We start from the raw sequence: 25,068 nt of genomic DNA, 5'->3' as shown, positions 1-25,068 counted from the left end.
TTCTTAATAGTGAGGAGAACCCACAATAATCTTGAAACTTTATTTCCATATAAAAGAAAATCCTCCCCACAATAAAGGCAGGAAGAGCTCGCTCAGCTCCAGAGCTGCACTCCTGGCCAAGCTGGAGGAGCGTGGGGTGTTTGCGTCTCTGAGAACGACACGTTCGCGCACCAGCAGGATGGGCTCAGCCACTGCATGGGTAACGCTGCGTTTCTGGCAGGAATGAACGCTCGGCATGGGAGGACGCTCCCCGCAGCCTTGCCCCGCGCCCTTCCATGGGAACACGGCACCGTGGGGCCACGCGAAGAGGATCTGACGCAGCCGATGGCTTTGGCCGCCGCTTACACACCTGCTTCATCCCCAAAAAAATGACTCAGCTCGTTCAAGGGCACCCAGGACTAAATCGCTTCCTCGCCGTCCAGGTGGAAGCGCGGCTGCTGCCTTCACCAGGTGGTTTGCAGGTTTATGGCAAAGGCAGGACGCTGTCCTCGCCCGAAATCGCGGTGCCCACACTGTCCCCCTCGGTCTCTGCAGCGCGGCTGGCGGCCTCCAGCTTCCTTCTCTTCTTCAGGTGGTGCAGGTGGGATTTGGATCGTGTGTGAGCTGCAGGAAGAGGCAAACAGAGCATTTAACTCGGGAACTCGACCGTCCCTTCCCATCCTCCCGTACAACTCATTCCCCCTGAAAAGTGAACCCCCAAGCCCTGCCCTGGGTTTTCGGGACACTTCCAGGCCAAACTACCGCGGCTCAGAGGGGGACAGAATCACACAATGTCAAGGACTGGAAGGGACCTCAAAGCTCATCCAGTGCAATCCCCCCATGGAGCAGGAACACCCAGATGAGGTTACACGGGAAGGCATCAACCCTTCCAGGAAGGATTGGGAGAGGGAAAAATCCTGGTTCTGCATATGCAGAGGACTCCGGATCGTCAGGACACAACTCTCCCAGCAACTCCGCTCCCAAGCGAGACACGACGCCGGGAGGAGAAAGGGAAGCGTTACCAAAGAGGCGGCGCATCGCGGGATGCGGGTGAGGTTGTGCAACTCCCGGCAGCCCGTGGAGCGCGGCCAGGATCATGTGTAACCCCAGACACCTGCACCGCAGCGCCGGGATATCCTGAGCAGCTACAGAGCGGTGGGGACGGAGTGCAGAGCAGAATTGTGCTTATGCATAACTCCCGGGCAAGGCCTCCAGCTCCTTCAGCAGGAGTCGGATGGGAACAGAGGCGCAGTCCCAGGGATGCACGTTGCACTGACACTGCGGGGCAGCAGGAGCTGCGTTTCCGCTTGAAATCACATAGTGAAGGACAGCAAAACCTCCGCTATTGGTGCTGTTATCTAAGGAGAAGGCGCTTTGTCTAACCAGCCCAATGCACCACCTTAGCAGGGCAGTTTTGCTGTTTCCAAGAGAGCGGAGCAGCAATTAAGGCAGCAAACTTTTCAAGCAGGGCCTTAATTAAATGAGGGTATGTGTTCACTGAATCAAGGCTGTCGGGTATTTTCCAGTCATCCTTTTCTGCCAAAGGATGAAATTACCTGCAAACCTGCTGCTGCAATGCTGGAGGGTCACCCGCAGCTTGAACTAAAGTCTTACCTCTTAGAATTTGTCACAAGCAACACCAAAAAAAGCTTAGAAAAGCTTTTTGGTGGCTGGAAGAAGCACAGATTCGTGCGGCTGTCTGGGGAGGTTTGCTCTTTGAAGTCCATACAAATTGTAAAATAGATACAATTTAAAACCCTTCCAGAGCCAGAGGGTACCGGGAAGCAGTTCCCAGAACTATCTGTAAGACCAGATTGCAAATCAACTCAGCTCCCACAACCGTTTTCACTTCCCTTTGAGCTTTTACACTTTGCAGTTACAAGTAACACCCAGGTTTTGGACCATTTTTTCTCCCAGCCGCTGGGGATTGGAGCCAAATTCAGCTGGATGCAGAGAACAACAGCTGGTGTGGGATGAGAAGGGTCTTGTCACCATCGATCAGATTTTGGGGTGATATCCCCAGAGGACACGTAGCTGCAGGGGTTTTGGGGACCTTGAGGAGTTCCTGCTCGGTCATAAAACCTGCTGGATGTGGGAGGATGACATGGACCCTGGGAGCTTCAGAGTCCTCTAGTTCTGGAGCAGGTAAAGCTGATTCAACACTGAGACTGCCTAAAATCTCCCTACAACAAGCTTCCTATTCTGAGCCAACTTCCATCTTTGCTTTCCGCAGTTCCCTGGATCAATAGGAATAAGCGACTCATTCAAATCCGATGACCAAGGAGCTGGGAAATGCATCTTTGCATTGTGTCTGCATCAGCTGCATTTGGGCAACACGTGAAGATTTACCAGTTGCGTTTCTGCAGCCAGTTTCTCCACTACTTTTTGTTCCTGGTTCTCAGCATGAGCCTCACAGCACAGATAAACTCACTGAGTTAAACTGACTCCAACTGAGCTCTTTTAAAGCCTATTGAAAATAGAAAAGCCCTTTCTATTACCATTACAGCTAGGAATAATTTGCAAATAGACAAATAGAAGTTGGAGCAAAACTGAGCTATTAAGAACATTACGAACTTTCCTTTTACACAACAGAATTTTGTTCTGTGCTTTTTGACAAAGTACCTGAAGTGCTGAAAAGGACCAGCAGCCCTGACTAAACGCTACGTACGGATCGGCGGGTCTGGCGTGACGGCAGCGAGCGGCAGCGCTTCCCGGTGCGGGGAAGGGGGAGCTGACAGATGGCTGCTGTGGCACAGCTCCCGCGCCCCCTCCGGGCTCGCAAATGGCTGCTCGCACACCCGGGCTGTAAACAATCCTTGAAAGCCCAGGACCAGGTGCTGAGGGTCATCCAGCCAAGCAGAGACAGCCCAGGAAGCCGCTCTGCTCTGCTCCAGAGAACGGCCTCGCTCCGTCCCTGGCTGTGTCCCCTCCCTGTCCCCTCCTCGTCCCCCACCAGGTCCTACCTGCCCACTCCCTGTCGCCGATGATGACTCTGTCACAGAGCTCACACACGCGATGACTCCGTTTGTTCTCGTTCACATCGTACTCCATCTTCACAGGCTCTACCGGGGGTTCACGTCCCTGTAGATTAAATATTCAGAGAACCCCAGAATGTCAGGGGTTGAAGGGCCCTGGAAAGCTCATCCAGTGCAATCCCCCCATGGAGCAGGAACACCCAGATGAGGTTACACAGGAAGGTGTCCAGGCGGGTTGGAATGTCTGCACAGAAGGAGACTCCACAACCCCCCTGGGCAGCCTGGGCCAGGCTCTGCCACCCTCATTGGGAACAGGTTTCTTCTCATTTTTAAGTGGAACCTTCTGTGTTCCAGTTTGCACCCATTGCCCCTTGTCCTGTCACTGGTTGTCACCCAGAAGAGCCTGGCTCCATCCTCCTGACACTCCCCCTTTCCATATTGCTCCCCATGAATGATTCCCCCCTCAGTCTCCTCTTCTCCAGCTCCAGAGCCCCAGCTCCCTCAGCCTCTATATTGGCTCAAAGTGGTTTCTACTATGAAGATTTGCTTGGCTGTGTTCACTTTGATTGAGTTTGGGCTGTGAACCTGCCACACCCAGACACTGGCGTTAGCAGGACAGACACTGCAGTTCTACCATGCAAGACAAGTGGAGTACTGGGCATTAGGAGGAATTTTCAGCTTAGACAACAAACGAGAAAAGCCCAAGGCTGGACACGTACACATACAGCCCTGCTCATGGGAGACACTAAGTGCCAAGTTATGGGGCTTGGAGACTACTGAGCAGTTGGGCTCCCCGTCATGGCTCATGTGGTCATTCCGGTTACCTGAATGAAGCTCTCCACAATCTCCAGAGCAGGTTTCAGCACATCCTCCTCCCACCGCAAGAGATCGGACACCTCCAAGCCATACACCGGGGGCACATTGGGCCCGGGACCTACAGAGACACAGAAAGGCTGGTCACCACCAGAACCCCCCAGCATTGTGTCCCAGCACCCACGAGGTGACCCTGTCACCATGGGGGGATCTGCTCTTTCTTATCCAGCTGTCCTTTAGCATTCTGAAACAAACAGCACCAGCCTTTCCAGAGCCAAATTACCAAAGACCTCAGCCTGTGGGGACAGCACTCTCACAAAGAGCACGAACAGCCAAGAGCTCAAGCATCTTCCTGGTTGTCTGAGCATCAGGAAATCTGAGCGTGCCAACAGCCCATCACAGCAGCAAACACTTCATCACGACTGTGGTCCACGGGAGGGCACAGAAGATCAAAAAACCAGATCCAAGCACAAAGCCATCACACCGAGCTGACAGGGAGAGGCAGACACATAGTCTGGACCAGGAATCTGCAGGTGCAGGCTCCAAATCAGAGCTGAAATGGCTCGTGCGGCTGCAGGGGCCAACGCTCCCGGCTCCCAGCAGCAGGGCATGGCAGGAGATGCTTTATTCATGTCTCGATGTGACAAGACGCAGTGACAAAGCCACCCCTTTGGCCTCACCCGGCCTGGTGTGAGGACACGGGGCTCCCACTGCAGTCCAGCCGGGGCTGGATCAGAGATCAGCCTCACCTGCCGCAGGCGCCGGGCGCATCGCTCGGACAAAGCCACCAAAGGCCACTGCGTGCCAGGCGCCAGCAGGTGCTGCTTTTTATTGCCGTAACCACAAACAAGCTGATCTGAAGCACACCTGCCACCAGAAAGGTGAGCCACAGCCACCGAGCACACGGCTCCAGGTCGGCTCTTGCGCCCCGTTCAAAGCCTGTCTTTTGACTCCAGTTTCTCCCTGCCTATTTATTTTTTTTACATTTTTATTGTTGTTTTGCCCCTACCAAGCACCTTTCAACAAGTGCCCGGCTCCCAGCTGCTGCTGCTGGCCCCGCTCCAAGGTTGGGGCTGGGACGGGGAAGTCCTGCTGGCTCTGGGCCACCGTGGTGAGCGCGGCACAGGCCAAGAGCAGCCAACGGCCTCCTGCTCCTCGTCTGGAGGGCAGCTGGGAGCCGGGCTGCTTGCCCTCCGCAGGGACCGTGTGTGGGTGTGTGGGGAGAGGGACCCTGCTGGGCACCCCCTCGCTGAGCCCCCCAGGAGCCATCAGCAGGACAGGCTGCAGGGATGTGGGAACAAGTGCCAGGATGAGAGGAAACAGCCTCAAGTTGGGAGACCTTCTGATCTCTGAACTGCCTGAAAGGAGCTTGGAGCCAGGGGGGTCGGGCTCTGCTCCCCAGGAACAAGCGCCAGGAGCAGAGGAAACGGCCTCAAGTTGCGCCAGGGGAGGTTGAGGTTGGATTTTGGAACAATTTCTTCCCCAAAGGGCTGTGGGGTGTTGGAACAGGCTGCCCAGGGCAGTGCTGGAGTCACCATCCCTGGAGGGTTGGACAGACGGACATGAGGTTCTCAGGACATGGGGCAGTGCCGTGGTTGGTTTAATGGTTGGACTCGATGATCTTGAGGGGCTTTTCCAACCAAAACAATTCTATCATTCTATGATTATGGAACGGTTTGGGTTGAATGGACCTTCCAAGCTCATCCAGTCCAACCCCAATGAGCAAGGACATGACATCTTCACCCCGCTCAGGTTGCTCAGAGCCTCGTCCAATGTGATGTTGCATGTTTTCATGGATGAGGCATCCACAACCTCCCTGGGCAACCTGGGCCAGGTTCTCACCACCCTCAGCATCACAAATGGAGATTGGAAATTTGGGCTAATTTCTTCCCCAAAGGGCTGTGGGGCATTGGAACAGGCTGCCCAGGGCAGTGCTGGAGTCACCATCCCTGGAGCATTGGACAGATGCAGAGATGTGGTTCTTAGGGATATGGGGTAGTGCCAGGGGTGGGGGAACGGTTGGACTTGATGGTCTTAAAGGTCTTTTCCAACCAAAACAATTCTGTGATTCTGTGATCTACTGCTGCCTGCCACACGGCTGAGCCTTTGCTCACTTTGTTCTGTCGGGGTATTAACCACCCTGATGGCACTTTTGCTGGGAGAGGAAAACCTTCCCTTGGCAGCAGCCAAGGGTACAGAAGAAGCTGTGAGAAGGAACTCTGGCTTCCTGAGCATTTGGGCAGAGAGGCTGCAGCAAGACAAACAGGGACAGTGCCGGGGGGGCTGTCACAGGAAGGCTGAGGGGCTGCTCTGCAACCCAAACAGGTGGGAAGGAATCGAGGCAGAGCCTGGTGGGTGGATGTGACACTTACGTCTCAAAAAGCGGTTTCGGACCCATTTGTTCTGCCTCCGGGCATATTTCTTGGTCACCTGTTTCAAGGCCTGGATCCCTTTGAAATTAAAGGGAAAAAACAAAGGTCAGTGCAACGCTGCAATCTGGGCTGGAGCAGAGCGAGAAGAGGGTGACGGCTCCTTGTCCTACCCGCAGTGGGCCCAGCGGACAGTTTACCACTGTAAAACCTTTCAATATTTAGCACCAGACTTATCGTATCCCTCTGTAATCATCTCCTGAGCAGACACAACAAGTCCCTTCTGCACCAGACTTGTTTTCAAGCCTTTTATCATTTCTGCAGTTTTCTCAGCCTCCATCTCCACCTCACACCGAACCCTCCTCGACACAGATCAATTCCCCCTGGGGCCTCCGCTGAGAAGCGGAGCAGCTCTCTCCTCTAACAGCGCATTGGTCCAGACACTCCAGAACGGCACGTGACAGGTTTAGATTGGATATTAGGGGAAATTTCTTCATGGAAAAGGTTGTCGGGCACTGGAACAGGCTGCCCAGGGCAGTGGTGGAGTCACCACCCCTGGAGGGGTTTAAAAGATGTATAGATGAGATTCTCAGGGATATGTGTTAGTGCCTGAGTGAGGTTAATGGTTGGACTTGATGATATTGAGGGTATTTTCCAATCAAAGTGTTTCTGTGATTCTATTCTATTATTCCAAGCACTGAAAAAGGAGTCCCTGCCCCTCTGGGCTGGCAGAAGTGGAAAATGCACAGAGAAAGGTGCAGCTCGGTTCCATCAAGACCGGCCCTGGGTGTGAGCTTGATTCAGACCATCAAGAAGCATCACCTGGAGCTGCGTGGGGCTGAGGGACGTAGGGCACGCAGGGTGTTCCTCCCACCTTTTTGCAGCAGCAGGGCACTGGTCTCAGGTGAGCAATTCCCCTCACTGACGAGGTACTCGTGGAATTCCTTGAAGCCGATGGACTGGAAGATGCCGTGCTGGTAATCCTGCCTGGAGAACGGGACAAGAGGCAGAGGTCAAGGCCACCTCCTTCGGAACAGTGGGGGACCCCAACCCTCCCCAAAAGAGCTGAGCTCTCTGCGCCTCACCCTGCAGAGACCTCCCCAGGTGACACAAGCCCGTGGCTCAGGGGACAAGCCATGCGAGGCACGCACAGAAACACAGATCGGTGCCTGCAGTGCCAGCCCATGTCAGCTTCAGAATCATGGAATCGTGGAAAAATGGAACCCATCCCGTCTGCTGGCTCTGCCAAAGGAGCAGGTGCTGCCAGGAGAGAGCGGGGAGCAGCGACATATCGGAGCTACCGCAAGGAGTTGTGTTGGGCTCTGCATGGGTCTGGCAGGTGGGACTGGGAGCAGAGAGGGAGCTGGCTTGTCACCCACCGATTCTCGGCCACCTTCTCTTGGTTGTAGCGTCGGTGAAAGTCCCGCAGCTCCTCCAGCAACCCCGCAGCCAGCATGTCATCCACCCGCTTCTCCAGCCGCTGGTCCAGAGCTGGGAGGAGGAAAGCAAGACACACTCAGCTGCTCGGAGCCGTGCCCTGGACAACATGCTGGGACGCGGTTCGGCACCGCCAGCTTCCCAATCCACTCGGGACCGAGTCCCGCGTCACAGCAACTGATGCCAAAGGAATTGGTGCCTTGTTCAGGGAGGAGGCTGGGGCAGGAGCAGCGTGCTCAGCCGGCCAGGAGCCGCGCAAGGCCTGCTCTCACCTGCCTGGTCTGCGTGGAGCCACAAGATGCAGGAATGTGGGTACTTCAGGGGGCCCCCTAAGGGTCCCCCCCCTTCCTCCTCCTGCTGCTGGTGCAAGATTTCACTGTGGGGGATCCCCGTCTCTTCAAACACTTGGAGGCTCCTGTGAGCAGAGACAGACAGAGCTCAGAGGCTGGGCGAGGAAGAGCTTTTCCATTTCCCAAGCAGCCCCGGGGGCTCCAGCCAAGGGAACCGCAGACACTTGCTGCGATCCAACCCTCTCATGTGGGGGGTTTCTACCCCGTCCCGTGCCCAGCATCCCAAGCACACCCAGGTCCTGAGGGTGCAGCGCAGAGCACAGCGATGGCACCCGAGGAGCCCAGAGCACAGCCACCCACTCCTGCCTGGCACGGGGACAAGCCCCGCAGGGGACATGGTTCTGGCTCCAGCCCTGCCCTTTCCAGCCGGGCAGGGCTGCAGGGAAGGGGCCAATGCTGCCAATTCTGGAAGCGTTACTGTGCTGTACTCAGTCCTGCACAGCCAGGGAGGTGGAGGAAACCACGCAGGGCGCCCAGCCCTCTGTCCTCCTGCACCGTGCGAATGGGGTGGGCGGCGTTCTGCACCCCCTAGGCCAGGGCTCGGCTGGGATGGGCCCGTTGAAGCAGCAAGCCTGGTCTTGCCGCCGTGCTGTTCCCACAGAGCTCAGGTATGTTACTCAGCCAGCACGGCAGCTTGCTCTTTAAATAGCTCCAGATAAACCCTGCTGCTGGGGCACCGCAGCGGGAGCAGCCCTGGTTCACCAACTGTCCCAGACCCCAAAGGCAGTTCAAGCTGGGGGCTGCACGGCCAAAGCTCTTGCATGCCAGAGAGCTCCCCAAAACCTTCAAGGTCCCCAAGAACCTTGCTAAGGGGTTGGGGGCAGCCACCTGGGACAGGAGAGCCCATCCTGCTGTGTTCCCAGGTAGGTGATTCCCTCAGGAAGGGGTGCTGGGCCCTGGCACCCCAAGCTCACCTGGCCACTTTGCGCTTGTCGTGGGGGTGCAGCTTGGCCGCCATCTCCGGGTCCACCTGGCTCAGGCGACGATGGAGCTCGACACCGTCCAGCTGCTCCAGCTCCACTTTCCTGTCGGTGACGGGCCTGGGGGACATGCTGGACTTCTGCAGGGCACAAGGCAGCCCTGAGTCAAGCTACCCATCCCTGTGCAAGGCCAAGACACACAAAATGATCCCCCAGACCCACGGGATGAGTGAGGGGCTTTTGGGTCTCACTCTAGCACGAGAAGCACCATGTCCGGTCACAAGGAGCCTGCCCTGAAAGTGGGGCTCACCCTTTTCTAGAGGGATGCGCAGCTTTCCAGCAGTACCTTGGTGTCGATAAGGACCTTCCAGAGCAGGGACTCAATGTAGTAGTTGGTTCCTCCCACAACAATTGGGATCTTGTCTCGGGCAAAGATATCTTCAATGTGCCAGAGTCAAGGAGCAGAAGCAAAGATGCACAGCAGGGAGGAGGGGCTGTGAGGAGAGGCAGCCTGGAGCCCAGACCCCGCTGTCCCAGCCCCATGGAGGCTGCAGGACAGGCTCAGGGGTGTCCCTTGTCTCTCACTGTCCTCTCTCAGCTGCCACCAAAACTTGGGGACACCCAAGGATGGCTGGGGAGGGCAACACGTGGCTCAGCACAGCTGCTGTGCAGCAGGGATCGTCCCCAGCCCTGAGGACGGGCTGCCCTGAGCATTAGCTGCTCAAAGAAGCTCCAAGCCCCTTTTTCAGCAGCATCCTCTGAAAAACAGAGGCAGCTGTGATGTGGAGAGCCCAAGGCTGGCCAAATACTGATTTCTCTTGCAGGCTTGGCTGTGGAAGGGGAAAGTCAGTATCTGCTCGGCCAGGCAGAGTGCAGCGTGAAAGGATATCAGCGCCACAGCTTTGTCTCTGAAATCCACCACCGTGTAGTTGGAGACAAGGGGATCCACAAAGCTGATCATGTGGTGTCTGCACAGACGCTGCTCCTGGGGAGAAACCTTGTTGGTGATGATGTCCAAGCCCTTGTACACCTGGGGAAGAGAAGAGCCCATCATTCACCTCTGCGTCCCATGAAACCCCCACCAACCACCGCTCCTTGCCCCAGGCAGAGCTGCTGCCTGGCCCTGTCACCCCCCAAGCCCTCACTGGAGCAGCAGGCAGCGCAGGCAGCGCAGGCAGCGCAGGCAGCGCAGGCAGCGGCACGTGCCCTGTTCAGGCGAGGCAGCAGGAACCTCGCCAACACCTGCTCCTGCCCAAACTGCCTCTCTCTGGTGTTTGTCCCTGCCCACAGGAGATGAACCGTGAGCCCAACCGCTCGCAACTGCTCCCCTGCTCTGATATAACCCCGCGGGCGAGACGCAAAGGCTGCTTGAGCGATCGGAACGCGGTGTCACAGCCCGGTCAGCGTCACCAGCCGAGCCCGGCTCCAAAACACAGAGCTCCCGGCTCCTCATCTGCTGCCTCTGAAAGCTCAGATGTTCCTCTCCCCAGCACAGCATTGAGTCTCATTTGGGGACAAGGATCGCTGCTTCTCACAATGCTTCTCTGGATGCAACGTGTAACTCCACAGAGCCTCCTAAATGCACACAAACACTCTCAGCCCTTGCACACCACAAAATCTTGGCATAGCACCTGCTTCCTGCTCTCACTGAGCCCGTCAGGGCTAGAGAGGAGCAAAACACATCAGTGCCGGGGACAAGAGGCACTGGAAACAGCTGTACACATTTCCTCCCCCTTCACTCAGAAATCACCCCAGCCAGAGGCTCCAGAAACAATTTTTCCCCTAAAACCCTCCGAGAAGCTGCCAAGACTCCAGCTGCAGCACGACCTCCGCTCGCTGCCTCCCCTGGTCCCAGACAGAAGGACAAGGTGACACAGAGGTGACCCACGGGCAGAAGGCAAGAAGGACAAGCCAAGGTTAGCGGAGCGGGGAAGCCGGATCCTGCCCGGAGCTGCTGAACCGGCTGCAGCCCGGCAGACACTCCCCGTCTTGCTCAACTCTTGCACTTGGTTTTGGAGGACGAGCACCAGCCCCGGTTATGGTTCCTCTCGTAGAAAGTCTGGCCCGGGGGCAGGAAGCGAAGGGGGAGCGGGAGGGCAAGCAAATGCTTTTCTTTTCTGCCCTGCAGCTGCCCCAGGGCCCGGAGCAGCAGGAGAGGCCCAGGAGCTCTGTGCCAACGTGCCCTGTGGCTGGTTGCAGCCTATTGATCCCCTTCCATCACCCAGGCTGCTCAACACAGGTCTCCAGTGGCACCGAAAACCTTTGAATTCAGCCAATTTTGGCTCAGTGCCTTCTCTCCCCCCGGCACAGACCAGTCCAGCCCCTCCGGCTCCTCCAGCTCCCACTCGTCTGCCTGGAATCCCAGTCGATACAGAGCCTCGGAGGCAGCTCCCAGTGCCCTGTGCCGGCAGAGCCGGGATTTACAGTTCAGGCTCCAATCCCCCAAGGTTCTGCTGGAGATTAAAACACCGAGAGCCTCCCTGAATATCTGGCAACAAGAGGAGGAGGAATGCGGTGTCAGTGTGTGGGCTGGAAGGAAACAAAGGCGGCCTTTTACACGCACCCGGCAAAGCCCAGAGAAGGTTTCCACCAGCTGGCTGCCGGCAGGGCCGCGCACCGAGACGTCCTCCCGACACTCATTTCTATTTTCAGCCCATGGCTCAGATAAGCCTTTGTTGCTTTCTAAGGCCCCAAAACAGATTAGTGGCAGCCTGGAGCAGCAGGACTCCGAGACACCGAATACAAGCCAGGGACTAAAGGGGCTTAGCCTTGACGGTGTCCTCCCACCTCTGCCGCTGGAACTGCGGGCACGTCAGCCCCACAGCTCCCAGCACCCTCTCCCCTGTTAAAGGGTGGGGAAACTGAGGCAGGAGACGCAAAAAAAAAGCGAACTCCATGAAATGGTGTCCATGAGGATCCTTGTTCTGTGGCCTGGGAAAAGCGGGCTCTCCCAAACCCTCACTCTGCAACCAGTTTCATGCGCAATCCCAAATTCTGTCCCTTTGTCCCGATCTGCACTAGAGGGGGAAAGGCACTGTCCTCACCCTGAGTGCAGGTAGCGCAGCATTATAGAATCATAGAATCATTTTGGTTGTAAAGACCCTCAAGGTCATGAAGTCCAACCATAATCCACCCCCGGCACTGCCCCGTGTCCTGAGAACCTCATGTCCGTCTGTCCAACCCTCCAGGGATGGTGACTCCAGCACTGCCCTGGGCAGCCTGTTCCAATGCCCCACAGCCCTTTGGGGAAGAAATTGTTCCGAAATCCAACCTCAGCCTCCCCTGGCGCAACTTGAGGCCGTTTCCTCTGCTCCTGGCGCTTGTTCCTGGGGAGCAGAGCCCGACCCCCCTGGCTCCAAGCTCCTTTCAGGCAGTTCAGAGATCAGGTCTCCCCTCAGCTCCTGTTCTCCAGGCTAAAAAGGTGAAAAGACGGCTGTGCAGTACAGTGACACGAGCCACCTATGGCCAGGAAGAGCATGAAGATTTCACAAGGGCCAAGGGATCTCCCAGCTGGAGACGAGCATGGAAGACCCAAACCAGGCCAAGGTGCAAGGAGATCACACTAACTGGTAAATGTATGTGTGCCACAACAGCCTCTGGAGAAAGACAGCATGGCCACTTCAATCCGTGAAATCCAGAAGGGACAGTGGGATTGGGAGTGGAGGGGCTGCTCCAGCAAACCAGCACCAGGATGGCTGCGCACTCACTGCTCCATCAGGAATGAGGACACGGGACCTGCTTCACCCCACCTGGCTTCCCTGGGAATGATTGACTCCTAAAGGAAACTCACTGGGACAACTAACAGCAACAGAAAGGACAAAAAGAAAGATTAAAACGCCACCAGATTAAGCAGAGCTCCTGAGCTGCATGCAGGCAGCAGCTAAATCTGTAATTCGACCGCAGCGACTCAGGGCCGTGACGAAAACGCCCTGGAGATAGAGGGGTGTCTGTGCAGGGAACAGGTGGGCTCGGGGCTCCCCAGCCCCTTCCCCAGCCTGGCTCCAGCCCCAGCAGCTGCCCAAAACGCTGCCAGCGCTTGTCAGAGCTCCGCAGAGCCCGCGCGGGGCCCAGCGATGAATGGACAGAGGGGACCACGGGTGACACGCTCGCTGGCAGCTGTCAGTCGAGAACGAGCAACGGGAGTTTTAAAACCCGGCGACGTTTCCGCGAGGACACCCGGAGCCAGCTCTGCGTGGCAGCGGGGAGACAATATTCCACGGGAACAAAGCCAGCGAGAAAGCAGCCCCAGTTGGCCGCCTAAGCGGGGCACGGGGGTTACTGGAGCGTGGTGGGGGAGGCGCCGACGCGAGCTGCTCCAGGCTGTGCCTTGAGAGACAGGGCTCCCCCGCCCCGCTGCCCCGAAAACACGCTGCCTTACGGGATAAAAGTAATGGAGCTGCTCGGCTCTCGCTCCACAGTCACGCTAGAATGAGATTAAAAGGAAAGGAGGACAAGAGGCACTCGAGCCCGGATGCCATTGGGCGCCTGCAGCCAGAGTCCTCCCAGCACCTACGTTCCCATAGTGTGACTGAAACAACCAGAGCACAAAATACACGCTCCAAAACACCCACCAGCACGAAATGAGAATCCGCAGCACAGCAATCAGCTCCAGCCACGCCTGCAGAGCTCGGGATGCAGCAGGAGCCTCGTGGTCAGAGCATCGCTCAAGTCAACAGCGCTTGCCCTGGTATTAAAGCCCGTCATACGCTGGGCTGGGAGTCACCACAAGGTCCAAGAACCTCAGCGTTCACAGTGCACAAACAGGCACAAAGAGATGAAAATAAGCTCAGGGGCTTGTTTGGTCAGGAAGGTCGGTATTAGTTGAGCTCTGCTCAGAGACATTTCCGACGCGGGCACTAGAGCAGAGTAACTCACCTCGGAAACTTAACAGCAGCCAACTAAAAGCTGCCCCAGCACAGACGGGGTCTGTGGAGAAAACCAGCCCACAGTCAGTTCCACTTCAGGGTCCAGGAGCTTCATTAGCACGCCCTTCGTTAGGAGTTATGGGCTCACAACACCGGCAATGCCCGGTGGTTCACGAGGGCTGGGCCAGGCAGCACTGGCCAAAGCTTCTGCATCTCGCGTGAACATTCTGCCCTCCAAGGTTTTGTCAATTCAGCTCAGACCTCAAACACTCTCTCCCCAAGAACTAAAGGAAAACATCCCATAAAATAAATTAAAGCTTTCCAAACGCCTGGTTTAAATTCAGGAGAGACAGCCTTTAAATCTAACTCTCCGGGATACAAATAGTGACCAGTACCAGCAGCCGCAGTGCAGGAAACCGGGTGGTGGCCACAGGACAGTGACAGTTGAGCACTGAGCAGCACGAACGGCAAAGAAAAACACCTATTGGCAGAAAACACCTTTTTAAAAGCATAATTAATATGTTAAACTTGATGGAAAGTTCACGCATTACATAAAAAGCAAAGTGAAAGTGTTGATTTGGAAGGAAAACATTCTGCTAAACAACAACAAAATCCCCACGGTGGCTGAAATCTTCATTCAAGACAAAGATCTTGTAGCTGAATGGAATCAGGACTAAAAATATGAGGCTCAGCTCCTTGCTGTTTACTGACCCAGACTATAATATATATATAGAGAGAGATATATTCCGCACTGCCACTTGCAATAAGAGATAGAACCACCGAGACTGTCACTGGCAAGTAGCAAGTATCATTTGTAATGATACTTGGTCCTTACACCTTCACGTAGCTTTTTGTGGGTTAAAATAATAACACCTTTGCGTTGGTTTCCTTCTAAAAGGTGAATGTATTGTCAAGGGAGGGGGACTGAGCAAACCCAGCTCCGCAGTTCTGGTTGTGCCGCCTTGCCCAGAGCCAATAAGCCAACACGGCTTCCCCCGACCCCCAGAGCCGGGGGGAGACTGTGACACCGCTCATGGACAATAAACCGGGACAGGGACAGTGGGAGCACCCCGCGGGCAGGACCCGCGCTCCGGGCTGTCCCCAGCACGCACCGGGCCACGGTCGCGGGGTCCCCGGGGGAGCACAGCCCCGCGGGGCTGGGCCTCTGCGGGCCCCGACCAGGCCCCGCTGCTCGCCCGCGACCAGGGAGGCCGCGTCCCAACACCCCCGGCCAGGCTCAGGGCCCCGCCGGGGATCCCGGGCCCGGTTCCCCCCTTCCCCGGTCCCCAGGCCCGGCCGCAGCCTCCTTCAGGCCCAGCTCCGGCCCTCCCCGTTCCCCAGGCCCCGCCGCGGCGTCTGCCGGCGCCCGGGCCTCCCCGCGGCCTCCCCGGCTCCCCCGCAGGCCGGGCCCGGCCGTACCTGCATGGAGTCGGCGCTCACGATCTCCCCGCCGAGCCGCAGCCCGAGCTGCAGCGCCAGCGCCGATTTCCCGGTGCCGGTGGCGCCGAGGATCACAACGAGCGGCCGCGGCGGCGGCGCCCGGCCCAGGCACAGCGCGGCCGCCATGGCCCGGCCTGGCCCGGCGGCTGCCATGGGGACGGGCGGGCGGGACGGGGGCGGGCCGGGGCCACCGCGGGAGGACGGGCCGGGGCCCTGGGTCTGTGCCCCGTGTCCCTCTGCCAGACGGGGCTCCCGTCCCCAGGCGGGTCCCTCCCGCTGCCCCCGGCCGCAGCCCGGGCCCCCAGCCCTGTCCCCTGCCCGTCCCCGGCCCCTCTTCGTGTCCCCCGGGCCGTGTCCACGAGTGCGGTCCTGCCCCATGGTACGTTTTCTTTAGGGGGTGGGATGGGGTGGGAAGGATGCTGTTGCCATAGCAACAGGGCAGGAGGATGAGGCGCGGGGCTGTTGCCATAGCAACGAGGAGAGGCGCGTTGCCGTGGCAACCTCAGCTCCCAGGGAGGCTCGTCCTCCCCATCGCCCCGGCAACACGGGGGTGATGGGGAGCGGGGCCGCTGTCTCCGTGGCAACAGAGGGGAAGGGAAGGCATGGAGACGGTTGCCATGGCGACGGCGGGAGGAGGGTATCTCCGCGGTGCTGCTCTCCCTGGCAACACACATCCTGCGCCATAGCAACAGGGAGCGGGAGCCTGCGGGCCGGGGGGGGCTCGGGCAGGGAAGGGATTATCGCCGCCTCGGGGAAACTGTCCTAAAAATTTGCCAACCCAGGCGTGAAGGCGGCAGCGTGAAGGCGGCAGCATGGCCGTGGCACCCACGGGTGGGCAGTAAATCTGCGATGGGGAAGCAGAGGTGGTTTGGGGGGCTATGGAGCAGAGGCGGGGGGGTGAGTTGCGAGAAGCGGGGTCTGTGATACTATGATGTGTATTAAAAAACCTACTCTGTCGGGCTGGGAAATGTGGAGTTGTGATGGGTACCGCTGGCACAATGAACAAGCAAGGGGGAAAAGCCGCGCGTGTTTATTTTGTTCACTTAACAGTCTGCTTTCCTGGTCCTTAATGTGGCAATATAGAATCACAGAATCACTTTGGTTGGAAAAGACCCTCAAGTTCAGCCGTTAACCCACCCCGGCACTAACTCACGTCCCTGAGAACCTCATGAGAGGAAACATCTGCTTTAGTAACCAGGGAAGTTTCAGGTAGGTATCTATTTATGTGTGCAGGTTTTAGCAGAACTCAAAGGTGTGTGCAAAACTGCAACCGTTCCTCAGTTCGGTTTGAGACCAACTACATTTTCCACCGGTGATGGTCTCAGCTCAGGCCACATGATCTACACATCATTTCCAAGAAATAACGTTTTGAACATCCTGTGTGCCTTCAACACGAAAAGAAAGAGCACACCTTAATAAAAACTTTATCAGGAGGGTCACTTTGAGCTGCAAAAAGACCCTTTTCTGCAAGTATCAGCATACACACGACAAAAATAAAGGTTTGAGGCACTAGTACATCTGTGCTTTATTTTCCGTGCATGGACAAAGTGTCAGATTTAGGTCACCCTGCTCCACGTTTAAGCTGTGGTTCCTGTGAACACCTTTCAATACAGCTCTAAAACGCTTTGACACGGCGTGATGCAACATGCAGAAAGTGTGAAATGTTGCCGGAACAAAAGGTATTTAAGAGCAGAACCATTGCTTTTTAGGGCTGGCTCCCCCCAGGTGAGTCTCCTGCAGCAGCCACAGCTCTTCTGACTCCTCAGCAGTAACAGGATCCCGCGTCCCTCCTGCATTTACAGTAAGACTTTCACTGCCAGTATGAAGGAAACCCAAAAGCATCAGGTTCAGGGGCAGTGGGGAGTGTTCACATATATATAATTTCATCCACTGGGCAGATCTCGGTATATGAAGTTCTCCGATGCCCCTTGAAGCAAGTGGATTGCATTCCCCCCTCCCTATAGGGTTACTGCCAACCGTGGCCCCATCCCCTGACCCATGGGGCAGCAATCACCCCACACTGACTGCCCCAAGCCCCATTAGTGGGGTTTACAGTTACACCAAAGCCTTCTCAGAGCCCAGCGTGGGCTCTTTGCCCCTCCTTGCCAATAAAGCCACTTAAAAGGAGGAAAAATAATCCAGGTGATTCATTTCCCTGGCCCCACCACCGTCACCACTTCTGTTTCGATCGCTGGGAGAAAGCCAGGACAAAGAGCTCGATCTTACTGAGCAGCCAAGCCCTGGTGCAAAACACATTGATTTCTATTCGTGTTTGCCAGTGGACAGGACACCCCAAAACATGGGGGGGCCATGCCAGCCCCCACCCGGGAGCGTTGTGGTGTGATGTGTGGAAACCCAGAGCCGCCTGCATGGAAAAAGCCAACCCAGGCTATTGCAAACTTATTTATTTATGAAGTGTGAGGTAATGAAGAAAGTGCTAAATCCGACCACAGTGTTAACTCTAACGGTTCTCAGCAGGTCAGTGGGGACCCAAGGGTGCTGTCCCATGGGGTCACCCCTGCCAGCACCCCCGGGAGGGGACAGGGGACTCTGTCACCCCTGTACCCCAGCACGGCTTGGCCAGCAGGACAGCACAGGCAGGGAGAAGCCTCGAATGCAGCACAGCCCCCCCTGCACCCAACCTGCCCCTTCCAGTCCAGCTTCCTGCAAAGGCCAAAGCTTTGCTGGGGATTTCGTGTGGCTGCTGGTGAGGGGGTGCTCACAGAGGCAAGAAAGGGGGTCACAGGGATGGGAAAGGGGAAAAACAACATCCCCTGTTATTGCAAATGGGTGGTTTGGAGAGCTGCAAGGGGGGAACCGGCCTCGGTGAGGACTCAGCTCAAGGGTCCAGCAGGAACCAGCCCCTTCCTGATCTCCCTAAAGTGCAGCAGGACTGAGTCCACCCCCGCAGCAACCCCCCTCCAAAACAAAAGTTTATATATATATATATATATATATAAAAAGCAAACTCTTTACCAATACTTCTCCAAAAGTGGTACAAAAATACAGTATAAAAACACAGCCTCCAGTATAAGACTCGTAGTTACAGCAGCAGTTTCTAGAACAGAAAAATCCAAGACAAGCTACTGTGTGAAGTGGTAAGAAAGTAAGGTACGGTCCAGCCGAGCAGGGGATGGCTGTTAGCCCACAAATCAAAGCAGTCACTTGAGAAAGCTGGGCAGGGCAGATCTTGCAGCAGCCAGTGCCAAGACACCGGCCCCAGGCAGGTGATGCCACGGTGAGGGGGTCCCACAGCCAGGAGCGGCACCACAACCACCCCACATGCAGCGACCACCATGTACTCCAGCCCCCCGGGGCCAACAGTTCAATAACCAACCAAACCCAACAAAAATTAAAATGTGCAAATTGAGAGGGACACGGCAGGGGGGTGTGGGGACCAGGGTTGGGGGGACATTGGGTGCTAGTGCCCCTTGAGGTGAGCAATCCGTTTGAGCAGCTGAGTCTGCTGCAGCCGCAGCTGCCGCTTCTCGGCCGCCATCCTCCTCTCGGCACTGATGAGGGACTGCAGGTACTCGGAGGATTTGCTCAGAATCACCACCTTGGGTGTCTTGGGGCAGCTGGCGAGCCCGGGCACCTGGTCCCGCAGGGCCAGGAAGCGCGAACGCAGATCGTTGCGCCGCTTGCGCTCCAGGAAATTGTGGTTTTTCCTCTTGGCCACGTCCTCGCTGTCAGAGCCGGGGCTGCTGCCGGCTTTGGGTAAGCCGGGCTCAGGCAGCGTGATGGCAGGGGCCAGCTCTGCAGCGCTCGGTGGCTTGTCCTCGTCCTGCTGGGGCGGCTCTGGCGGGGGACAGGCGTCCGGCGGCGAGCGGGCGGCGTAGTTGTGCTGCTGCTGGTGGACCGAGATGTGGAAGCGCTTCATGCAGGGGTCCAAAGGGTCGGCGCGCAGTGTGATGGTGACCGGCTTCCTCAGGCTGAGCGATTGTCGCTTCTCCACGGTCACAACGTCGATCTCTTCACCTTCTGCTCAAAATGGACGTGGCAAAACAAAGAAAAATCCACCATCAGTTGGAAGCACCTGGTGACCCCTCATCACCCCACCGGGGCTCCCTGTGCGATCCCCCCACTGCCACCCCACAGAAGTTCGCTCGTGCACTGCAAAGCCACCCTGCGACCTCCAGAAGGGATTCTGTGATGTAAAAACTCCTCCAATATCATCACACAGGAAGAATCTTCTCTCCACATTCATATGCTAGGTCCCCTGGAATTGGGATAGGGCTTTACTTCTGCCTCACTTCTGCACAAGGAGCAACATGTGTCCAGGATGAAGAATCATCCAGGAAGAAACACCAGAGCCCATCTGGAGGGACAGGAGGATGCGGGGGACCTGGCACAGCCTGACTGCAAAGTTCATCCTGGTCGGGTGCTTTCATGGCCCATTGGAATTGTAAATGAGGGACACGGGGGCAGAGCTGCTCTTTGTTCCCCTTGGCTGCAGCTTCCCACTTGGGTGACTTGTTACTTTTCACAAGTGATAAACCCCATTCAGCCCAGGCTTCCTGGGGACAATCCCCGCGGTGCAGGGGGGCAGGGAGAGGTGAAGGGGTCCCTCCCACAGACTTGTTGAACCGCAAAGGCATCTCAAGCCCAGGAGTCAGCAGGGGGAGGTTATCAGAGCTCAGAACAGCAAGACCCAAATAAAGCATAACCTGTCTGTTGTCACTGCAGCTTGTCCCACCCCAGCGAAGCCCAGTGGCATGAAGCCGGCCCCTGGGGACAGTGGGATGACTTGGCTCCAGGCACACATCACACTCTCACTTTAGGAACACAATTTCAACTTTCTTTCCCAGACTTTCGGGGAAAATACAGCTGGTCACTAAAGGTCTTTAAACGATGGTGCTCAAACCTCCACCAGCACCTCGGGCAGAGGCCTGGCCACTCTTGGATCTGCTGGAGGGGGGACACTCGCTGTCCCCACACACTCATCAGTGTCACAACCCGACCGGTCTCAGCCACGTGTGTACACACAGACCCCCCCGCCGCCCATTAATAACAGTCGGGACGCACGGCTCCGCCCCCCGGAGCCGCCAATTGGCTGCCTAGCGGGGGCGGCCGGCTGTCCTGCCACCCCATTGGCCCCCGCCGCTGTCCATCAGCGCGGCCCCCTCTCATTGTTTGCAATCTGTTGCTTTTTGTTCGGCGCCCACGTGGCGCGACCGGATCGGGATCGAGATTGATCCCGGGACCGGGATCCCCACGCCATTCCCCTCTCGCCCCCCAGCCGGCCCCCGCAATTTGGGTTAAGCCTCTTAGCGTCCGCGACCCGCTTTACCGTCCCCGGGCTCCTAATGGCATTAAGTCCCCGTCCCGCGCCGTGACTCACCGGCGCAGGTCGTTGCCACCGGCAGATTTATTAACGGGGTCACGGCACCGGCAGGGCCGCGTCAGCGCTTCCACGGCAGCCGAGTCAGCCCGGCTTCCGTGGGGGCGAGAGAAACGGCGTACGACCCCCGGGGCGGGGGGGTAGGGAGAATGTTTGTAAATAGGGACTGAAAATAAGTGGTTGTAACGCAAGATGTCTTGGTGGGTTTCAGAGGCATCTGCTTCCCAGCGCGACCCCCCGTGTAAACACTTCGCCCCCCCGCCCCACGCGTGACACGCAGATGTGCCCTGGGGGTGACCCGGGACGCGCTACAGCTGATGCGGGATGTTCCTGTCCATCCCACGGAGCCACCGCCTCGGGGGACGCGGCCGCTGCTCCACCACCTGCCAGCCCCAGGGGATATTTTGCTTTTCGTCCCGAGAAAAAGCCCGTCTCGGGTGGGCCCCGTGAGCGTGGGGGACAGGGGAAACAGCCGAGCCTACGAGCACACTGCAATACTCGAGAAAAATATCAAACTTTCCACGGTGAGCTGCAAACTTGCCCCTCACCGACCAGCCCACGAGGATCCCGTGGGGCCCGGCCGGGCGAGAGGGGCCACCAGAGACCCACGCAGCAGCCGGGGGGAGCCCCATGTTCCCTCCTGCGTGGGGCAGGGGGTTTCCGAACAGGAGCCCCGCGGGAAGGGGCGCAGCCGAGCCCGCTTTGTTCGTGGGACCGGGACTCGCTTGGAACCGCAACAAAGGCGCTGCCTGGGAGGCTCCCTGCACACACATGTGTGGACACGCGTGTCCTCCACGCCGGGCTCCCCGCGGGTTGCAGCAAGGCTGGGCCGGGGCCAGCCCGCACCTCCATCCCTTACCAGAATCGCTTTGGCCCTCGGATCCCGAGGATGCGGGGATCTTGCTCTCGGCCAGCGGGCAAAGGAAGACGGCAGCGGGATCCACGCACTCGCTCACCGAGCTGCTGAACCCAAAATCCTGGCCGAAAGAGGGTTTGTGGGGGGTGGCCCTCTGCGTGCCCGTGGAAAGTTTCTCTGTCATCGCCTTCTCCAGTCTCTCCCGGGCCGAGAACCCGCTCCACATGCAATCCTTAAGGATGAAAGCGCTCAGGTTCCCGAAGATCTCTCCCGTCCCTATGAGATACTCCGGCTCTTCCCCGGCCAGGCAGTAGCGGGAGAAGCAGCCGGAGCGCTCGTCCGCCCCCGAGCAGCAGCCTTTCTCCCCGGGGGCACCCAGGGGGGAGAGCGGGGGCGTGGGGACCAGCTCGAACTTCTTCCAGATGTCCTCGCTAGGTGCCGTGGAGCGGTGGAAATCCTCCTGGGCGTCGTGGTCGTAGAAGTAGTGTTGGTACGAGTCAAACTCCATCTCTGCATGGAGGGGAGGGAGGTGACAAAAGGTAGAAAAGAAAAGCGGGCACCACTCCTTCCGATCTGTTCCGATCTGCCGCCCTGCTCAGGAAAGGGGTTCCCTCAGCCCCATAGATGAAGGTGGGGAGCCCCCATCCCCGGTGCACACACCTCGCCCGGTGCTGCGGGTCCCAGCCGCACCAGGCACCCAACCGGGACGGCGGGTGCATTGTTTCCCCCCCGCTCTTATAGCCTCTCTGCAGCGTCTGGCCCCGCCCTCCGGCCAATCGCCGCGCTGTGATTTGCATAGAGGGCGGGGTCATGCATATTCCCCGCCCCCCCGGAGGGCACGGTTTGAGGAATGCCGCAGCCCCCCAGCCCCGGGTTTCCCGGTCCTGCTAACGGGGATGCTAACGGGTTTGCTAACGGCGCTATTAACCAGCGGCCACCCCGTGCGCTGGGCTGGGGGACCCCCGCTGCCCCCACAGTGTTCACCGGCTCCCGATGCCGTCCCCAGCCCAGGGAAAGGTCGGGGTTTGGGGGACCCCCCTCTGCAGGAGCTAAGGAGGGATTTCTGCAAGAAAGATTTTGGCTGAGGCCACCCAGGGCAAGTGCAGCGGTGCCACCAGCCCGGGGACATTCAGCTGAGCACAATGGCAAAGCAAACTGCAGAATCAGGGACATGTCACAGTGAGACAAGGACCCCCTTGGTGTGTCTCCTCTGCCAAGGTCCTTCTAGGAAGGGCAATGTATGTTGTGAAAACATAATGAGGCTTTCACCTCACACACGGACGACCATGTCATCGTTACACGCGCAGGTGCTGTTACAAAGTTCACCTGGGATAAGCAGATTCCCCCCAGCGATGTGCCCAAACTCACTTTAGCCCCAGCACCTCCTCCTTTTGCCATCCAGCACAGCTGGGGCCACAGGACCTGCCCCGGCCAGTGGCACTGGGAGCCGGGGGTTTGGGTCCTTGGGAGGTCTCTGCAGGGAGCAATCAGCCGACCAGCATAGCCCAGTACAGCCCAGTGCAGCTCAGCCCAGCAGAGCCCTGCACGGCCCTGTATCATTCTTCATGGACCAGCACAGCCCAGTGAAGCCCAGCACAGTCCGGCTCTTTCCAGCACAGTCCAGCATGATCCTCCATGGATCAGCACAGCCCAGTACAGCCCAGTGTAGCCCAGCATTGCCCAGCCCAGCCCCGCATCAACCAGCACATCCCCGCGCTGCCCAGCGCGGTCCAGCACAGCCCGCTCCGTTTGCCCGGAGCTCCCCCGGTTCCCCGGGCTCCGGCCGCCACCGGCGGGCGCCGGGCGCCACCTGCCGGGACTCGGGCAGGGCCGGGGACCTGCGAGAGAACCGCCGTCCGTGGGACAGTGGGGACGGGGCGGGGACAACCCACCGGGCACCCCGGCCCCGCTCAGCAGAGGCCCGGAGGGGAGCGCTGCCCGCTGCGCACAGCTCCGTGCCTCAGTTTCCCCATCGCTGAGCCGGCAGAGGGCACGAGGGAGGCAGAGGAGCAGGACCGGGAGCAGACACTGGGCTGGCAGCTGTTCCCAGGGTCCCCAAGCTTGTGGGGTGACCCAGGGTTGCTCTGGCCCTTTCCTGACTGGCACGGGGTGCAGCTGAGCTTGCAAAGCTTTGCCAGCTTCGTGCCTTTGGGTCAGCACAGCAGGAGGGTGCTGGGCCCAGCGCTGTAGTTTCCCGGCCTTGAGTGTACCATGGGGTCCCCATGATGGCCACAGCACCCTACATGTCCTCCTGGCCCATCCAGAGCATCCCAATCCCACCTGCATGCCCGTGGGGCTGGGACAGGAGCTCTGGGACCCACACAGCCCTGGGGGGCCCAGGCTGATGTCCCCTTTGTGTCTGGTCTCAGCGTTGGCCCTGGTCCCTAGTCATTATAGGAGCCCTGGGCTTGTCCACAGGGTGTCCCCAAACAGAGTCCTCCCACCCCAGGGCTGCTCCCAGCTCTTCACCCTCCCCATCAAGTGTGGGTGAAGATTTCTCTCTTTAGGAAACAAGTCACCACATCAACATTAAGGGCAGGGACTGAGCTGCTGCAAGGGCTGTGGAGGCTCATCCTGTGCCAGCACCTGCAGGGACAAGTGATCATAGTTGGGGACGAAGCTGGCACTGCCCCAGACTGCCTGATCCAACACCAACACATCCCCAGGAACAAGAGCAAAGGCTCCTACAGCCCGTAGCTCTAGGCCACGTCTCCTTCCCCCTCCCTGCTGGCCTCGGGGACCTCTCAGTTTTTTCCCAGGGTGAGGCAGGAGCTCCTCCCGGCTTCAAGGGGCTCCGGATGCTTTGAAGGTTTGAAAGCACCTCTGGAGAAGGCTGGAGGGGCCGCACAGCCCTTTCATTCCAACCTCTCCAGGCGCTCGGCAAACAGGACGCAAGAGCCTCTCGCTGCCAGCACCTGCACCGGCTGCGCAAACAGGGGTGGGTGGTGAGTGCCCTGGGGGCTGTGGCACCGTGGGTGACAGGGCTGGGGCCACCCACGGGCCAAGGTGCCACCTCACCATGCCACCCGGTCACAGGGTGCTGGCACAGCTCCACAGCCAGCACCGAGCACATGTCCCCAGCGTCTGCACAGCTCCACAGGAGCTGCCGTGGCCCGGCCAGTGGCTGGTGTTGCTCTGGCCCATGTCATAAGGCATTTCCCAGGGACTCTGTGCCCTTTGGATCCCCACTGACAGCAGGGCTGAACTTTGAAGCTCCAGCCCCACGGTGCTTCCCCCTGGGGACAGACAGCCTGTGCCTGACAGGTGTTCTGGGGACATCCTGAGCTGGCCTTTGCCTCCAGCTGTCCCCATCCCACCGCAGCAGCAGCCTTTAAGCCATCCTGCTGTCCCCATGGGGGTCCCATGTCCCTGGGGACAGCAGAGGCTGTGAGACCCCACACCAACACATCCCAGCCCTGTCTTGTCCCTCTCAGCCTTGTGACATGCTCCCCAGGGTCCCATGCGGCGGCGATGTGGGCAGAGCCGAGCAGCTGCTACGTGCTGCCATGCAATGTGTCCCCTTTGTCCCCATGAAGCTGTTGGGCAGTGGCCATGGGGGCTGGCTGGGTCTTTGCAAAATGTCTCCTGAGTCCCTGCGGGGTCGGGGAGCACCATGAAATACTGCCTGGCCGTACGGAGTGGGGGACGGTGCTCACAGCCCTGGAGTCACGCCAGCCCTGGATCCCTCGGGCTGCAGCCACTCACTCTCAATTTAGCAGGCAG

At 58.3% G+C, this 25,068-nt stretch overlaps 2 protein-coding genes across 2 annotated transcripts; both read right to left on the bottom strand.

Annotated features, from left to right (window-relative positions):
• Nucleotides 1-19: 19 nt before the first annotated feature.
• Nucleotides 20-15,480, bottom strand: TRIT1 (tRNA isopentenyltransferase 1). Its single transcript, XM_080357472.1, has 11 exons — nucleotides 15,128-15,480; nucleotides 9,733-9,873; nucleotides 9,190-9,288; nucleotides 8,838-8,983; nucleotides 7,846-7,988; nucleotides 7,516-7,627; nucleotides 7,011-7,123; nucleotides 6,140-6,217; nucleotides 3,779-3,888; nucleotides 2,943-3,060; nucleotides 20-603 (listed from the first exon to the last, which is right to left on the bottom strand). Exons 1-11 carry the CDS (start codon nucleotides 15,299-15,301, stop codon nucleotides 464-466), a joined length of 1,374 nt encoding a protein of 457 aa, XP_080213598.1. The 5' UTR covers nucleotides 15,302-15,480; the 3' UTR covers nucleotides 20-463.
• Nucleotides 15,481-18,270: 2,790 nt separating this feature from the next.
• MYCL (MYCL proto-oncogene, bHLH transcription factor) lies at nucleotides 18,271-21,853 on the bottom strand (the record flags this gene model as incomplete). Its single annotated transcript, XM_080357404.1, has 2 exons — nucleotides 18,271-19,129; nucleotides 21,349-21,853. 2 exons carry the CDS (start codon nucleotides 21,851-21,853, stop codon nucleotides 18,570-18,572), a joined length of 1,065 nt encoding a protein of 354 aa, XP_080213530.1. The 3' UTR covers nucleotides 18,271-18,569.
• Nucleotides 21,854-25,068: the final 3,215 nt, after the last annotated feature.

This window comes from Nesoenas mayeri (assembly GCF_963082525.1).
Source record: "Nesoenas mayeri genome assembly, chromosome: 21".
Classification (NCBI taxonomy): domain Eukaryota; kingdom Metazoa; phylum Chordata; class Aves; order Columbiformes; family Columbidae; genus Nesoenas; species Nesoenas mayeri.
The sequence above is the reverse complement of the archived record's forward strand: the minus strand, read 5'-3'. Positions and strand labels throughout refer to the sequence as shown.

Bases quoted from the DNA above. Each gene is read 5' to 3' on its own strand.
- TRIT1 (XM_080357472.1), bottom strand. From the start codon at position 15,301: ATGGCAGCCGCCGGGCCAGGCCGGGCCATGGCGGCCGCGCTGTGCCTG. The intron at 9,874-15,127 runs GTACGGCCGGGC...TCTCTTCCCCAG, and splicing joins TGAGCGCCGACTCCATGCAG to GTGTACAAGGGCTTGGACAT. The intron at 8,984-9,189 runs GTACTGCTGGAA...TGTGCCCTGCAG, and splicing joins AGGTCCTTATCGACACCAAG to AAGTCCAGCATGTCCCCCAG.